The sequence below is a fragment of the Triturus cristatus genome, chromosome 4_1 (assembly GCF_964204655.1).
Source record: "Triturus cristatus chromosome 4_1, aTriCri1.1, whole genome shotgun sequence".
Lineage (NCBI taxonomy): Eukaryota > Metazoa > Chordata > Amphibia > Caudata > Salamandridae > Triturus > Triturus cristatus.
The window spans coordinates 973571756-973590422 of NC_140585.1; the positions used below are offsets into that span (position 1 = coordinate 973571756).

Below are 18667 nucleotides of genomic sequence, written 5' to 3' on the forward strand. Positions count from 1 at the left end.
CTTGCAAGAATTCAGGGCTGGCAGATCTGTGGGCAAATACAGGAAACATTAGCATTCTTACCAAGGCACAGACTAAGATGAAATTCTTAGAACGCATGGAAAAGCTAAGAATGGAGAAAGCTATTGACATAACAGTCCAACAGTATATAGCTCTTTTCACATGCACAGGCATGGAGCCCTATCTTTTGTGGATTAGAACTCCCCAATATAGTTTTATCTTTCACATTTTCACATAAATATATGATTAATCATTTAGGGGTCCTCCTGACCCCAGGTTTGTGGATCGCCTACTTGCCGGCTTGTCATTGTGACAGGATTTCCTGTCAAACTACCAAGCACTTTATATTATTCTGCCCTCTTTACACAGTCTATAGATCTCGTTTCTTACGGACAATCATTAAAGAGCAGTGTTTTAACACTCATCTTACAGGCTTGACTGTCTTGTAGCGCTAAGAGTCCCCATTGATCTCTTTCGCTGTTCTAAATTTTATTATTCAGGCCCTGAGCCTGAGAAAAAGGTACCGTACCATCATGACGGTAAATTGGCGATGTGAGATCACATGATTTGCTTTGATCTGATATTCAATTGTACTTTTGTTGTCTTTTTATCATATATTGCGGGGTCGGAGAAACATGTATGTATTATGATATGAGTTGTCAAAATTGTAAGAATGAGCTAAGGAGCAACGTCACATGTCCATAGATTGTTTCATTTTGATCGTTTTATCAGATGTGTAACAATTGAGATTGCAATGGAGATGAAGGAATGCTTATAGACTGGGGTTTGGCAGGAATTGGGCATGCCCCTCAACATCCTCTGATTCTGGGCAAATCAGTTATTCTCCCCAAGCCTAAAAAATGAATCTGACCTTGTGTAATGTAACTGGTGCTCTTTCATGAGCTTGTTAAGCTTCAGTTTGTATCACAGAGACAGCAGATTCCTTATCTTCAGATGTAAGCAGTTCTTGCGTGGTAATTGTGCTTTATAAATAATTGTACAGAAGCATGTGTACACAGCAGTGCAGACTGGCATGTATGCTAGGACTTTTCTAGTACCTCACAGGTGCATCCGGCTATGAACCTCTCTGCACTCTGTCAGGTATTTCCTTGGGAAAATATTGCAGACAGGCCTTGCGCTTTATTGCCTACTTTGGTTGTGAGCCATAGTGAAGCTTTAGGTGTTATTGTACACATATGAAAATGTAGTGTTTTTTTCTACAGTAATAAAATGTTAGTTGATCTGAGATGCTGCATGCGAGTAATTATTAAAACCACAGTGCCGTGGTTGATATGTTTACACTGGTTTCTTTGTAACTCAATGGAGCACATTTCATGAGGTCAGAGTGGCATGCTGGCAAACATTCTGCCGATAGTGAAGATTCCTTAGGTTTTCTTGACCTGAACTATAATCCATCCTGCTATTTTTAATTCATTTGCTGTGAAATCTGCAATGACTACTAGTGCCATTGTCCTGCAGTTTCAGTTTTTGACACTTGCATTGAATCTGCAGTCAGTCTGCACAAGTCTGTCTGTTGTGCATTTAGTGTGCTTTTGGCCACCAAACCACGCAACCTTAATTACCTTGACATCAGATTGTCAATGAATTCAAACCATGCATCCCGCACACTTATCACAGAGATCAAAGCTGCTAATGTTTGGGATGGCTACGTTTTGTTGTAAGGACTTCAACAAGTGTTAGGAAATAGTTGGAGAATATACCCTTTAAGAGGAGTGCACAAGGCCAATTTAACTGCACTTGGTACTGATCATCAGTTTGGGGAATATCATTTTAGTTAATTATCCATTCATATGCATTTCCTGAAATGAGCGGGGCTGAGCAGGTTTTCCATAGTGCAGAAGAGCACTACACGGAAATGACTCTGCTAACTGTGACTTCTTGAACAGGAAGGTCAGGATTTGGTGAGCATTGGACTCACTGAAGGCTGGATTGTGATAAGATGAGAAGTATATGCAGAAGTACATTGCCTCTTCTGTCTTAACTAGAAAAACCAACCTTAAATACAATCCATGCTGGCATGGACAACCAGTGAAGATTGTAACATGATAGTATAAAGTGAGCATATGTCAATAGTTGATAAATGTCGCCCATAGTCACATTTTATATGTTCTGTAATGTATGTAGGACACCTCTTGATAGGCCATCATTGAGCGATTTAGCGCAACCGAATGTAGACTTCACAAAGTGCAGATGGGAGGCTAAAGAAGAATCTAGATGTATGAAACATGGGTGATTTAATTATAAACTGCATAGATAAGTTTGTTTTCTTTTGTGTCCTGCAAGCATAAAGTAATTTTAAGAATTGAACTTGCACCTCTTACTGATGGATATAATACAGTGTATCAACTGCATATGAGAACAGTCCAACTCTTTGCTCTTTGACCTGGGGGCAAAGTTCTTTGACAGGTTAGTGATGATGGCATGTATAAGAACAGAGGGACAGGATTCCTTAGCTGGGGGTTCATTATTTCACTTGAGAGAATTCAGTTGCTTGGAACTTCATTTTATAAGGCCTCTAGGAATCCCATTTGTTTTAGAAAACGTCTTCGTTTCAGCAAGCAGTCGGGAAAAACCTATATAGCATAATCATGGACAAAATGTCAGGAGTGATATTGATGATTTCCTCTTCTTTCCCTGGTATTTTCTTTCTGACATGGAACTTCCCTCAAACTTTGTAGTTGGACCCTTTGAGGTTATGGGTAAATCTCACACCTCACCTAAGATCTCCCATGTAGCCATACAACCAGCACCCTTTACAGTCGCGCAGTATGAAAGCGCACGCCAGAACATTATGGAACCTGGAGCACTTCACCGTCTCATCAGGGGACATGAAGTGCTATAAAGATGCTCTAATATGATAGAATAAATAGTTTATCACTCTGGAATGATTCTTTGACAGTGCTGATAAATTAAGATAGCGTTTTTTTGTCTTCCACCCACGCCTTGGGCAGCTGTCTTGATTGAAATTCTGTTCACGCTTGACTGAGGATGATTCTCTGTCATGGCGTGAATTTAGTTCCATTTGTCTGCCTTTATGTCGGCGTCTGCACACACATTTTCCTTTCTTGAAAGCCAGGGCAGCCTCCTTAGATACCTTCATTTATCAAAAAAAGCAAAATTAGAGTACGAGTTACTGTGACCCCCGCAACCCCTTTTTTCGCCTCCTGTTTTAATTGTAAAAGCTGACATCCTGCACACATGTATATATGGTTATGAATTGCGTATTAATTGGGCTGTGGAAGAACTGTGAAATTCATGCTGTTCCTCGCAATGTATGTAATATGAGCCCTGAACTGGTTCATAGAATGCTCAGTTGTTAGTAGAATCTTTATTGTAAGATTTCAGGGTCTTTAAAATAAATTTTCACTTAGCGTGGATATCATTTTAGGCACTGTGCATTAGCTTATTAGATTATCCAAGTATAGTTAAAATTACTGTAACTGTGATTTACATTTAACGTGGCCTTTTCTCAATGAAGCTGCACAATGATGTGGTTGAAATTAATGATCAATGATTCCCATTGGTCTACTTTTAAGAAACCTTGCCCAGTGACTGCTAGACGGCTTACCAACCTACCCGCCCCCTTTGAATTGCCTCCCTTACGTGCTCAACCGTTTTCTGACGTCACCAAACACCAATTGCAAAAGGGAAGGAGTCTCAACCCTGCCCCGGATTCCTTAGTGCTCGGATCCTTTCATATGAGGGCATGGCTTTGGCTGTGGCCTCACATGACCTGCTCCGCGGCGTTTTCTGGCAGTTGGTCTCGCTGGCTTATTCCGGCCTCAGTTCGTTAACAGTCGTTCCTCTGCCTTCATGCGTACACAGTGCCCATGCGCAGCAAAGTGCCTTCCATGTGCTTATGTGGTACAGTGAGGCTGACGAGCAGCTGGTTTGCCACATGTGGCAGGCTCACTGTAACACCCTAGAAGTAGGGAATTCACAACTCGGCGGCCTGCCATGATGCACTGGCCCTGCTGCTGCCGGCTGCCCTGCATGGCAGCGATCAGCACTGCAACTGTTTGAGCCTGCAGTGCCCTGGCAGGGGCCCTGGGGTACAAGGCCGGTTTCTGGAGAGTAACAGGTCGCCTCCATTGCAGTTATGTGGGAACTAGTTTGGAGGGTAATTAGTGTTACTGGGCTTCAGTTGTAAACTAGGACTCCTTTCGAATTCACCCAAACTGAGCACCAAGCACACCCCTTTAGATCTTGAGCCTCTGGGTACTGAGGCGTGGCAGTCGAGGTAGTGTAGGTTATAAACTGAGAACTCTGCAAAGCACTCAATAACAGCTAATAAATTGAGGTGCGCTTACTTAAAAAAAAAAAAAAAAGAATTAACACGCAATAAAACACCTACCCATACCTTTCTCAAAGAAAACAAGACCTCTCACAGTTAATCATGTAGAGGGATTTGTAAGAAAAGTTCTTATGTAAAAATATGCAAGGCCTATTCCTATTGGATTTGTCAGATTTCACAATGAGTAACCTTCTCCTGTTGTATTTTTCAGAGTTTACAATTTAAAACGTTTCCTATTGCACTAGTCACAGGGATATCATGTGGAACCCTTTACCAATGTATTTGATATGAGGGTACTTTGAATGTTTCTCTTATTATTTAAGAACAATGAAGCTTGTTTATACTGGGTTAACATGCTAAATACTGCTTTTTATTATTTTCTTTGTGAAACCATGAGCTTTGACAGACAACTAAAGCAGTCTTTAATAAGAAACGTACATACAAAACGAAGTCTGAGAGTGTACCAAATTCAAAATTTTGTGTAATGGTGCCTGGTGTGGAAGTAGAGCAGACTCAATTGTGGAACACAGATACTGACCAAACAAGCTTAGGTCGCATTTATGCGTCCATGCTGGAATGTCCAAATGTCTCCCATTCCTATTGCCTGTATAAAGCTCTCTAATATGCCCTCCATTGGATGATGTGTCGGTCCAGGGGGCATCCTATCTAGGGCGCATATAGGACCATTAAAAAAAAAAAACTTCCAGGATAGTAGTAGCTGTGGGGAGGCTCAGCAACAACTCCCACCCTCTGCAGTGCGTCTAATTGCATACCCGGTGGGGTGTACACATTGACCACGGCCACTGTCTCCTTTTCCCATTCATCAGGTAATGTTGTACATCTACCAAGGTCATCAGTCCAGGGCTGTACCACCTGGAGGGCCAGTGACTTCCTAAGCAGGATATATTCCCCTCTTGAGTTAGTAGTGTATCTCAAGTGACTAGCTACTCTATACTTTCCTCGCCCCAGGCAAGGACAGTTAGACCCTTTCATATGTGTCTCTTGTAGGAACAGTACATCCGCTGCATATCGGCCCAGAACTTGTAGTACTATTCCCGTTTTATCGGATTCCCTAACCCATTAATGTTCCATGTAAGTAACTTAAGGGTGTGTGTCATGACAAAGTGGTTTAGTCCAATTGCTGTGCATCGTGTCGCTCCAGGGAGATGTGACTTCCAGAGAAGACTATAGATTATTTCCTCAGATGTCATTGGGGTAACCACTGGTAAGTCTGCGTCCTCTTCTGCTCCTCCCTGATCTGAATCTTCATCACCAGACTCCTCAGTCCCCTGGAGTAGAGGTTCTCATATGTTGGACGTCCCCAATGTGCCCGACCTCCGAACGTCCTCTACCACTTTCGCTGTCTCAGTCTCGACTTGGTCATTTGTGAGCGGCTCTGCACTTGCCATGTCGCCTGCACGGCCGCCCTTTTGATGCTCTGCCCAGCTCTCTGTCCTCCGGGAGAGAATGACCATGGCCCTCTAACCAGTTTCACGCATCAGTCGCCATTGTGAAGAAGTGCAAGGTCACATGAAAAATTATGTGTAGTTTTGCTGGGAAGATTAATACCCGAGGTGCTGCATCCCTCCTAAGAAGGTCTCCCTTTGTCATTGAACTGCCGTTGTATAATCTGCGAAGATGTTAATTGCCTTTCCCTCTATCTGCCAGTGTTCTTGTATCTTCGCCATTTGCAAGACAACATCCTGGTCTCGAAGGTTTAACAGTCTGACAACGATCGTCCTCAGCGGTGCCTTGGACACCAGCAGCTTCCTGGGAACTCTTTGAGCTCTCTCACCAGTAAACCACTTCAAGGTTTTCCCCTCCATCACCACCGAGGATAGCCACTCTTCAAGATAATTTAATGCTTGGGCTTTACACTTTTTCCAGGACTTCCACCAGTCAGATATTGTTGCTCTGGGACGGTCCATCTGCATCATTGATTTTGTCTGCCAATTTGACCATTTCCATTTCTAGCATACGCATACAGGCCATGGTGTCAGCCATCTTGGGTTCGACTGGTGCTAGTGCAGTCTCCATGTACAACACTGTGCCCGCCAGTTTCCAATGTTCAACTCTAAGGATGTTCAACTCTCAGGATGTTCACCTCCTATGCTACTCCATCAATCTTAAATTCCAATGCTAGTTTAGTCTCCTTTATGACCGCCTTTATTGCCACTGTATGTGCCTCGAGTCCTTTGTTGTCCACCATTATCCCCCCTACCACTGCTCTCTTCACCACTTTGGGCGGGGGGGGGCGGCTATCATAGTGAAAGTTTTGATTGTCTTTCGTAGGACCATCTTGCCTCTTCTCAGCACCTTGATCAGCTCCACGGTGTTGCCCTCTGCGTAGGGCAGTTTATACCACAAGTCCTGCTCTCTGTCCCCCTGCTTCTGATTAGCCTTCCACTGGGCAAGGCCACCACCAGCGGGCACAGCGACATCGCCAAGGAGTGAAAACTATCCCCTCAGGAAGATCATCCACCAGCCCCGGGCACGTGCACCCTCACCAGTCTTCCTAACAACTGTTTGTAAATCCACTCAGGCCATCCCACACCTGACAGCCTCCAGGAGTACTGTCTCTCTGTAATACTCGCAGTCTCTGCTGTGGTAGTGCAGTCTTTGGGATGTGAGACCATTAAGATTGCCCCCCCCCCCCACCCAGTGTCCACCAGTTGCCATAAAAACAGGAAAAAGAATGGGGGGGCAGCTCCTCGAGACCACCTGTCACAGTTGAGCTCCTTGTTTTCGGGCAAGCGCCAATGCTCTGTCTAGCAGTACTGTGGAGGGACCGCAGGGCTCGTATCACCTGGACACATCCTTGCCCTCTGCTCGATGCTGCCATGTTCGAGCCACAGTGCTTTTGTTTCCAGGGCTCAACTCTGTCCTCTCTGCGGCTTTGTGCAGCGGTGGCAGGGTCCATATCTATAGACCCTTGTTTGTCTCCTGCCGGCCTCATGGTTAGGAATCCACCCATCCGTGTCACGGACTGGGTTCCCAACCTCTCGGTCCCGCTTCTATCTTCTCAGGCGCTGGCCGCCCCGCATTCACCACGTAACAGCAGAGGTAGCTCTGGAACGGTGGTGCGCCTGCCATCTTGCCGCTGCTTGGCTACGTCGCGGCCCCCCTACTCTTGGTCCGTCCTGCTGCAGCTGGGGCAGCACCGTGGGACGGAAATTATCCTCCCGAGTGTCTGGTGTGTCGCCTAGGGACCTGGGGGTCCAGGATTCTTGTGTCAGCGGGCTAATGGTGCTGGAGCTCGGTCAAGGTACGCCTGTCTCCAAGCAGCTCTAAGCCAGTCCCCTGCTAGAATTTTATCTTAGCTGTCTGCCAGATTCTTGTAATAATAAAAAAGAAAATCATTAAACAATACATACATCAATTTACATAAATATATATCCTTAGAGACACATAGAGAGCCATTGGGTCAGCTCTGTTCTGCCATTGGTCTGGGTCATTTACACCCTGCTTCCATCCATGACAGTTTATTGCATAAGATAATTGTTCAGTCCACATCAGTCATTGGTTCTCTTGCCTTGTGAATGGCAACCTTTCTGATGTACATTTACCAGAAAATAAGTGTGCTTCAGTGTCTGGGCCGGTTGGCCAGTCCTTTAGTTTTCAATTTTCTCTTCCCCTTTCATTTCTTTGCTTCTTCTCTTTATATTGTTGGTTTGGTTTCTTAAAAGTACCCTACACCTCTCAAGGCAGTGCTCACGGGTCTCTTGCTTGATGCTTACTTTATCTGCAGTGCAATGCTTCCCATATGGCCATTTTCTCTAACCCAGCATACCATGATATAATGCTGTTGTCCATAGTGTTGTTTTACTGTTCCAAGATGACCAACTCGTTGGTTCTAAATGTGGCGGCCTTGCTGGAACTTTAAGACAATTGTTAGACCTGCCATTTCTTGGCGTGTTTACCCCTGACTTTTTGCCTCTACCTCCTCTATTTTTGGTGCTCTGATAGATTTTGTTTTACCGGCCATCTTGCCCATAGAATAGAATGGGAAGGCTGTGTAATATGTTTTCCCGCCTATCTTCCCAAAGGCTTAAGATGGAGACGTGAAGTTTAGTATGCCTGAACTCACAATGTAATAACACATCTTTTTATGAAGGTGGTTTTTGCATTATGTGTTTAGAAGTGAATGGGTTTTTGTGCTCTAACATTTCTGTGTGTCTCTGCCTGGTTGTGGATTGACTGTCTGGATTTGAAAGCGATAGGATCTGGGGAATGTGTTGACGCAGGGGAGGAGGTGAGACAGCAACAGGCTGACCTGCATCTGGAGTGTAGGGGGGGGGAGTAGTCCCTAGAGGTGAAGATGCCCGAGTTGCTGCTATAAAACAATTGTCCCATCTCTTACCGAGTGGTTGAGAATCCAGACCCCACTAATCAAAGGAAGAAGGTGTCACTGGCAGGGAGGTACCCATAACTGGTTTGAACAGGGGTCAGTGCCCCCTGAACACAAAGACTTCAAAGCCATTGAGGGGTATAACTATGAGAGCTGAAGCCCGTGAACTTTGGAGAATGGCTTGTTCAAGATTGAACAAGACTGGAGCTACTTTCATGGTCAAGAGGAACCTTTGCCAAGGAAGAAACAACTGAATAGACTGAAGGAAAGGACTGACCCTTGCTGTGTGTTCTGAGACTGGCCTGCCATTTGCTGTTTTGACCAAGGAAAGGCTGAAGGGACTGTGCTGTGTGCTGTGCCCCCCTGCTTGAAAGGACTTTGCTGTGCTGTGTCCTGAAGTAACTTATCCCCAAGGGCCCAAGGTGAGCTGGATCCCGGTTACGGAAACTCTGAAACACAAAAGTTTCCAGGAGAGTCTCAGCGGTGCTGTGTGCGCATGCTTGTTTTTAGCCTGAGTCCCTTGTAAGCAGTGCCCTATGATCATGGGCACCTGGAGTCCATGCGAGGATCAGCGACGCTGGGTGTGTGTGCTTTTTGCAGCCTGAACCTTTTGTGAGGATTGTCCAGTGTGCACCGGAATCCAGGTGAGTCTTACGGCGCTGTGTGCGTGTGCTTTGTGCAGCGCGAGACCTCCGTGAGGATTGCCTTGTTATTGTGCACCTGGAATCCAAGTGAGTCTCCACGACGCTGTGTGCGTGTGCTTTGTGCAGCGGGAGACCTTCCTGAGGATTGCCTTGCATCGTGCACCCGGGATCCAAGTGAGTCTCCACGACGCTGTGTGCGTGTGCTTTGTGCAGCGGGAGACCTTCCTGAGGATTGCCTTGCATCGTGCACCCGGGATCCAAGTGAGTCTCCACGACGCTGTGTGCGTGTGCTTTGTGCAGTGGTAGACCTTCGTGAGGATTGCCTTGTTATCATGCACCCGGAGTTAAAGTGAGTCTCAGTGACGCTGCGTGCGTGTCCATCGTGCAGCCTGAGACCTTCGTGTGGAGTGCCTGATGATCGTGCACCCAAAGCTCAAGGAAGTCTCAGCGATGCTGTGTGTGTGTGCCCTGTGGCAGCCTGATATCTTCGTAGCCGTAGCGGCCATGACCGGCAGCCCCGGAGGAGCTGATCTGCCGGCCCGAGCCCGCCGTTGACAAGTCCCAAAGATTGCATTGGCAGCCCAAGTAGCTGAACGAGGAGAGGAGAGTGAGTTTGCGCCCCCCGGGTAGCGTGTGTCGACTCCTGGGGCGCGGGCTCAGAGGGAGATGCTCTCGGCCTCATTATTTCAGCAGCGTGAGCCTCTACTTCGGCTCGTATCGCGGCCCGTATTGCCAAGGGAGTGGCAGTACCGAGGCCGGAGTGCGAAGTTGCACTTTGTGTTATACCATACCCGTGTGGGGGGCAACTGTTGTCAGAGGCTACCTGCTAGTCAGCACGAGTGGCGAAGAGACCGCCTGAGGCACCGTGATCGGTGCCGGAGTGTATTATGGATTACTATATTTCTGTATAATGAACTACCTGATTAGTCTATTACGCATTGCCATATTTCTGCATAATGTAATACCTGGTGGTTGTATTACGCATTGCATTATTTTTACATTGCAAAGTGGCTGATTGTTGCGTACGCATTGCATTATTTTTTACTTTGCAAAAGTTCCTGATTCTAGCATTACGATCTGCAGAACATGGTGTTAGGATTACAGTAGACTGTTTAGAAGTGCTCATAATTATCGCCAGAACTTCAAAGTGCTGGCTGGCCCAACAACCGTCCGGAAGGAATATTACAAATACGCATATGTTGGATTTATATTAAATGGTCGTATTGTATATCTTTTTATATAAAGTTTATACTCGTTTTTATAAAACTCGTGTGGAGTGTATTTGTGGTGTCATCATTGGGTTGCTGTGAGCGTGGTTGCAAATACTTTACACATTTGCTTTGAAGATAAGCCTGGCTGCTCGTGCCACGCTACCTAGGGGGTGAGCGGGGCTATCTCGAGAGGTGACCTTCCTTTCCCTGACGTGGAACCGCAGGTCCCTATTTGGCCTAAGGTACCTACCTTAGCCAGCCAGGGATCCCGGGTCTAACAACAATGATAGAACTTTACAATGCCTCTGCAAAACGGACACACGCTGCTAAGTTTATTCTCGTTATTGCAAGCATGTGCTTTTTTTTACAACTGCTTTGTTTTAACTTATCTTGTATGTTGAGTTTGTCTGTTTTATTGTAGTGTGTCAGAGGGTGAATGCGAAAATGGGTCGGTAAATGGATAAATTGATGCAGGAGTGCAAAGATGAGGGACAAAGTGAATATATGAAGAATTATTGAATGCCTAAATCCATCACTGACGCGAAGACACTTTCATTCGTTAGTGAGACCTATTAGCATTGCCATTGCTTGTTCATATAGTCTACAAGGCTTTAGTTTACAGACAGCTAAAAGCTCTCTCATGGGCAAAACCTAAAAAGGGGGAATTAATTTTGTAAAGGGGGCATCCAGTGGGTGAGCAAGTATCAAGGGTGGATAGAGTTCTGAGATGAGCTGGCTACTAAAATTAAACACGAAAAAAAAAGTGTGAAATAGGTGAATGTGGAGCCTTCACTCTCTACAGAGCAAGAAAAGATCATTATGGTACACCAAAAAAGAACTGATAAACGATTTTAAATTACAAATTGTCTGTGCTAACGTTTAACATGTGATGATACTATAAACTACAGGGTTAAACTATATTGAAATGTGTGATCCCACACATTTGTTGGACTATATAGTTTGTTAGCATTGTTCCTTGAGTTAATTTCATATAAAAAATATTTTGGGTTGGATCATAACTTGTTTGCCTTAATGTTGCCATCAGGCTTAGGAATTAATGGTATGCGATTTTTAAATAATGAAGTACTCTAATTACGTTTTTAATGTGTGATTAAATGTGTTATCATCTGCTCACGTATCGTATCAGCTCATAAAAGTAACTTTTTTATTTAATAAGGTTTTGACAGAGGGAAGGATGACGCTTTACAGCTTAAAGATGATTCTGCACAATCCATGTCCAAAAGCAAGGTAATCTCTACTGCATTTTCTAATTTGTGTTAATAATGCTAGATACTCATTTTATATTTTTTTAAATTGTGTTCTAAACTGTGCAATTTCGAAAGGATAGGTGACATGTCTTAACAGAGCCTTCCAACAGTATATAATTTCCCTAAATATCTGCTTTACTAGTATTTGTGGTTTGTTGTGTACATGGGTGATATATACCAAACGTCGAGACTAGAGGGTTTATTACATTTTGGTTAATTTGTGTAACTTGGTATAATTATCTCGTACTTATCTCTCAAAGTGTAGCAGTTTTTTCTGAATAAAGTTGCATTCCTAAGTTGCCATTCTCCAAAGCCTGAGTAAATTACGTCCGTGTCCGTTTTTGATATGCCTCAATGCCCACAAGCAGAGATGTGGACCAGCTGGGCCCCTGGCAAACACGCCCCTCACTCATGCAAAACCCTACTAATCTTTTCAGAAGTGTGGAATTCAGCACACTAGGCTAGATCTTTAAACAGGATGAATCATTGCTTTTATTGAGTCAGTTTTGCCAGCCACAGTCTAGTAGTGCGTTTAAGATGCAAGTTACAACATGCAGGAACAAACAAATTTGTGGTACTGGAGGGTTTCCTTTTCTGGGATGTTGCAATCCATGCCCTGCACAGGCATGCACTTCCTTGACAGAAGGGTGTGTGTCAATGCAAAAAAACAAAAAACTTGTCCTATTTACAAAATTGACGCCCATTTTACTTATTTCTATAGACAATTGTTATTCTGTGTTGCACCCATAGTGCTATAAAAAATGTTTTGTCACTAATGGGGGGAGCAAAGGCATGGGAAAGAGGCAGAACGTTTCAGTAACAGCCTACGTTAAGGTAAAATGCCATGCCCTTTGAAATATGTATACTTCTGTATTTTAGGTTCTTCATTGATGGTCATAAACGCTTGAATGATCTCTCCCTATCTACGTGAACCCAGAGTACTGTACCATAGATATGATGTTCATACAATGAAGCACAGGGTTCCAAAGTCCCTTTGTCCATAGTATGAACAGCACCCTAGAACAGTTTATTACAAGTGGTATATTTTTTTGGAATAGCCATATCGTTTCAACCTGCCAACATTTTAAGAACTATATTTCAACATCTTAAGAGGAAATTCAGGTTAAAATGTGAACGGAGCAGGAAAAAATTTTGTTATACACTTCTTTTGCAAACAGAGTGAAAAGGACTTTTGTCCCTTCAAGAACACCTGGAGATTCCGCTGCTCTCAATGCATTGTCCCAGCAGTTTGCCTCACTTACTCAGTTCTTTAATCCAGCTCCTACAAGAATCTGCAAAATCTATTATTTTAAAGATTTTACTTTCCCTCAACACATTTAAGAATCTGATGTATTGAGTGTGATAATTTGTTTACCACATTTGGGCATTATTTCCTTCTCAAAATGCGTTCTCTTTTTGTGAAGTGTAAATCCTGTGGTGGAAAGAAAGCAGTCTCTTACCCTCAAGGTCTGTGCGGGTTGCCTTCCTCCACCTCGTACTGTTAAAGACTGCATTGTATGCCAAAAGAAGTCTAAAATAACTCTTTGAAGGACAGAGAGCACATCAGACTTAAAGGAATGCACCAAAATAAGAAGGCTGAAGTAGAGAGAGAGTAGAGAAAAAAGCATCTCCGACTAAAGCACGCTCTCAAAAGTGAGATGCTCAGAGAAAATCCGAGATGAACTTTGTTGACATCATCACAGTAGATGTCGTTTGTTTTATACGTCAAGACTATCACCATTGACACAGAGACCCTCAGTACCTACTTATATGCAGCCTAAAGTAGGTTCTACACCTTTACATCACAGACATAGAGACCAGAATTACCGGTCTACTCTACATGCCACTTCAGTTACATGGAAAGCAACAATAGAGAAGGGAGGATTGACGGTGAGGTGGCATCGACAGTTCCTTTCACCGTCAGAATATCAGTGATGTCCAGTGTCAACACATTCAAACATCACCACTCAACATCAACAACACCTTTGTCTCCCACACGGCGCCACCGTCAAAATTACCATCATCAACGTCGAGTGGATTCAAGTGAGGAAATATCACACTCTCATTGTGTGTTTTTATGTCTCGCCAGCTCGTTTGTTACACACTCCTAGGGCATGCTTGTCACTATCTCTGACTTCATCATACAGGAAAAAATCAAGTACTGTAGTACAGTCAGCAGCTAAGCCTTCTTAATCCTCCTCAAGCTAATTTTACACCAGACTCTCGTCCATTGTGATTAAAATGGAATATTCTTACTATTCCATTTGAGTATCCAGTGCGGGAACATCTTCACCCTCTGCAACAATCTCCTCCGAGAACAGTTTCCAAGACAATATCTATATCTTCTCTTTGTCTTCATCCACTCTGTCTTCCTTCATCGTGTAGATGAAAAAAGGAGAAATGATCTGTCTCCTTTAGGATTGAAATCCTGTTTCTCAGACACTGATTATGCACATTTGTATACCCTGACTTCACATGCAGCTTCTCCTTCTCAAGCATCCCCTGTAGATATTATCAACTTTCATGAGGTTTTAGCTAGAGCTGCAACAAAATTAAGCATTTTCTAGAGTACTAAAGTAGCCTTTATATTTATCCTAGAGGCACTTCAGTCAAGAGCAGCTCCAAAGCCCGTGCTTCCTTTGGCACCAGGACTTTTGCATATAGGTCAGGTAAAATTCTTAGTGCTTGCAAAGATATAGTTGGCCACACAAATATTGATAAATACATTTAAAGTTCCACAGCAAGATCCAGATTTGTGTAATTGACACTGAGCCTGACACAGTTGTTGCTTTAATCAAAATGCAAAATGCATCAGCTCTGGAAAGCACTGTGCTTCCAGAAATGTAAAGCAGGAAATAGGACTTACCGGACAAAAAGATATGTTGTACCGCTGCACTTCACCTGAAGAATGCGACTCTTGGGGAGGAGCCAAGATGGAAGCAAACATGGACTCTTGGCTCTGTCAGTCAGAGGCCCCATACAGCGAGATTCCCCCTGGCGTTCCGACCATCTGGGTCCGGAAACCTGGCCATCCTAGGAGCGGAGAGGAGCAGGCACCCACCTGGGCCCTCAGGCATCGCCTCTAGTGGCAGCAGACACCGACGCTTTCCCTGGCCACAAGGGAGCAGTTTCAAGTGACTGATGGGGCTTAAAAGGAAAAGCGGAGGAAGGGCCCAGAAAACGGAGTGTCTCCTAGATATGATTAGGAGCCCTCACTATAGAAGAGGCTTCAAGGGAATGTGTGTGTGCCAGGACTGTTGCTAAACCACCTATTCCTCCTGGAAGGGTAAACCTTAAGCATGCTGTAGAGTTTGGAGCACCTGCAGCTTATCCCAGTGATTTGAGAGGGATAGACCCTCACCCGGGAACTGACACCAATTCGGTGTTCCTTCAGAGTAGGGTGGACCTACCTCTGGGGAAAAGATCTCAACATGCATAGCATCAAAATCCAAATTTAACAGGACTTCTTAGTATTGATCCTGCAGAAAATATGAGACTTTAAACAACCAGCGTATCACTTAAGGAAGGAAAAAAATCAAATACTGCTGGAGCATTCCTTCCACCTCATGTTTGAGTGGGGCGGTAAAATGAGATCAATTTGATTGGGATGGAAACTAAAGTTCTGTTGTGATTGGATCCCTGCGCTGAAGAACAGCCGCAACCTGAGAGATCACCAGCCATCCGGACAAACCACTCAAAAAATGTGTGCTGGAACAGGGTTAGCCACAGGCTGATAGAGCTAACATCCTCCAGGGAATGACTCCTCAGTGAGTGGGGTCTGGGCCTGAAACAGGCTCAATGACTTTACAGCCAGCGCAGGGCCTTAATTCGGGGGAGGCATTAGAAGATTGGAACCATGCATGAGGGGGTAGGGATGAGGAGTGACAGACCCTCTGAGATCTTTAGTACAACATAATATCTGAGCTGAATATACTTTAATTATTATATTATTGACTGGCACGTTTAATTGGCTCTCAATTAACAAATAGGGGCTGAACTCTTCTAACATCTGCCAACTTAAGCAATATTTCCAGGGACATGATTCCGTTCTCCTTTTCCTTAAGGAGTCTCATCTGTGGCTCAGTGACCTCTTTTGAGTGAGAAGCAAGAAGTACCCAATGCAGTATTGCGCATCACCACCTACGAAGACAGCAGAGGTAGCAATCCTTGAAAAGAACAAACTGGCAGGATAGAAGGTTACTATAGTGAGGAACGAGGGGTGGTTCCGGAGAGTACAGATTTGTGAGCACAGGTCCACTATTACATGCATAGACATAAACAAAGGCCAGACAAGACCAATCTGAAACCCACTTTTGGAGAGCTCATGAAAGGAGCCAGGAAAAAGGCGATAATGGGGGGAGTTCTTAATCTTGCATGGCACCTTGGACTGGACAGGGGTAGCTCCAGGGGCCACACAACAGGGATCATCTCAAAGGGCCAGAGGGCTGGAGGTTGCTTGGTGTACTTTGTACCCAGATGACAGTGACTTCTCCGTTTCCAATGTGCTTAGGTCCTATTTGAAGATCAATTGTATCCTTCTCTCCTACCCATAAATGCACAGATTACTCTCTTCAGATGTCTTAGATTTCTCAATATCAGACCATGACGAAGGCCCTCTTAAGGCACCGTAAACCCACTGGTAAATGTCCCTGGACATAGTTCGAGAACGTGTGATGAAGCCAATCTAGCCTAGTTTTTCAAAATAAAGAAGGTGATACCCCATTAGCAACAAGATCGGTCACGGGGAGGCAATGGTAATGATGGTGGACAAGCTGGAGGAAAACAATGCGGTGGAAGACTGTCTGGTGTTGGGATTAGCTCCCCTAGAAAAACTTGGTAAACAGAACTTTAAAGTCCTGTAGGCAACTTGCATACATGAGGGGGCAATTGAACGTCCTCTGGACAAAGTGAGTGTAGAGGTCACTCTTCAAGTTGGGCCAGATCTTATATGACTAAGACAGTCAGGTAAAGCTCTATGAGCGCGTCAAGTCCATTGCAAGACTGCCAGGAGATACATAAAGAAAAAGAGGGACAATGGGACTTTTGCAATTAAGGGGCCAGATAAATGGTAAGAGTTTAGAATGTTCTTTCAGACACTTTATTCCCAAGACTTTCAAAACTTCGAAAAAGTTAAAGCATGTTTCCAGCATTGTTACATGCTGTCCCTAGACACCTATTGGAGGCAAGAACTAGAGCAGCCTAATGCTCCCTGAGAAGTTAAGAGGGCCCTGGGGAGAGGGTGATACTAAATTGTTGGCGCCAGGCGGCTTCACATTATTCTTCTATAAAACATTTTTCGCATACTTGGCAATACCATTAACCACTCTGTACAACTACTTTGATGGCCATTCTTGAAGTTGCCCTCTCAATACACTGTGCCAACATCTCCCTGATACATGATGTGGGTAAAGACCCAGAAATTGGTGCTGCTCATAGGCCGATTGCACTACTCCATATAGCCGTGGATCTTTTCACAAAGATTGGTGCTTCTCATACTAGGCATGGTTGATGCAGGCCAAGTAGGGTTTATGAAGGATAGACTAAGCTGCAAATTCCTTATCTTAACAAGGTGTCAGGCTGGATCTTGTAGATTTTTGATAGCAGTACCCCTGCACACCGGTAGGTGGCGTCAGTGGACTTCCCGTGACGTTTCCTTCTTCGTGTTGGTCGTGACGTTTGCATCGTCAGTATAACCGCCACTTCGGCGTGCTGATGTCTGTTCTTTTCCTTCTGCATTAGCCAGCGCTGATCTGTCCGAGAGCTACCCCCTGTCCTTTTTTGACAGACTTTTTTGTCTTTTGGGCAATTTCTCTTGGTGCGTAGGGCTGTCTAGCAAGAAGACCTTGGGGGTTCAAGCAATGCGGCGCTTGTCACCGTGACATGTCAGTCACTGACCCCCAGCTAGTGTGTCTCTGGTTGCTGGAGTGCGACTGCGACAGGAAGTCGTGCTCCAACTGTCGGGCCATGGCTCCGAAGGCTTTAAGGGAGCAGTTCCTAAAGCTGAATGTGGCCTGGCGTACAGCACCACGGAGGTTGCCTAGCCGATCTCATTCCTGTCGATAGGAAGGTCTGAACACCGCTCCAGAGGGCCGAAAGTCCTCTTCCTCAAAGTCCTATCGGTCAGGTAAGAGCCACCACAAGAAGTCGAAGTATGCTTAAACTTCAACCCGTTGGTCGTGCGATGAGACGAAGGGCCCTCGGCGTTCGAGGTGCCTTGGTCGGCTCTGCATTTCCCACCCTTTTCCGGGGCCGGGAGAGACCTCGCCCAACTGAAAGAATTTTATGACGCCATGTGTGCCATTTTTGGGTGGCCTGATCCTGCCGGCGCGCCTGCTGGCCCCACAGGTTCAGATGAAGGAGACTTGTAGATTCCGCGCCTCCAGCTCCACCCGTACCTCCGCAAACTTCCCTGGCACAGCGTCAGACACCGAGGCACTCGGCATCACCTGATACAGCCTCACCAATCCTCATTTGGGACGACACTGAGCCAGTCGGGCGTCCACCGGCTTCAAAAAAGCTGTATGGCTTCATGCCATTCAGCCTGCCCTGTTCTGAAGGGTTGGGAATGGATGATGAGGATTGGGAGGGGCAGCGGGATCCCTTGGAAATCCATCAACCTCAATATCTGCACTGGTATGAGGAACTGGGTGATGCCAGTGGCCTGGACACCTCCCCAGATTCTGGCATGCTGCCTCCCCCTAACCTGGCTATGGAGGACGGTGCATCATTTGCAATGGTGGTGCCTAGGGCTGTGGAGGTCTTCGACCTGCAGTTTCTTACAGTGGCAGTCAAGACTAACATCTTGACAGACATTCTGCAGCCTGGTTTCTCCGCCTCTGAACCCTTGCTGCTCTTCAAAAAGTCCTTGATGGACGTTTTTCTG

General features: G+C 45.1%; 1 protein-coding gene across 5 annotated transcripts in view; it reads left to right on the forward strand.

The window, feature by feature from the left end:
* The window catches only part of OSBPL8 (oxysterol binding protein like 8), a 939874-nt gene that overhangs the window by 643821 nt on the left and 277386 nt on the right, over positions 1–18667 (forward strand). For all 5 annotated transcript variants that reach the window (XM_085653858.1, XM_085653857.1, XM_085653859.1 and 2 more), the window contains one exon: positions 11694–11764. In XM_085653858.1, coding sequence (XP_085509984.1) covers positions 11694–11764 — 71 coding nt within the window. The remainder of the gene's footprint in view (positions 1–11693; positions 11765–18667) is intronic.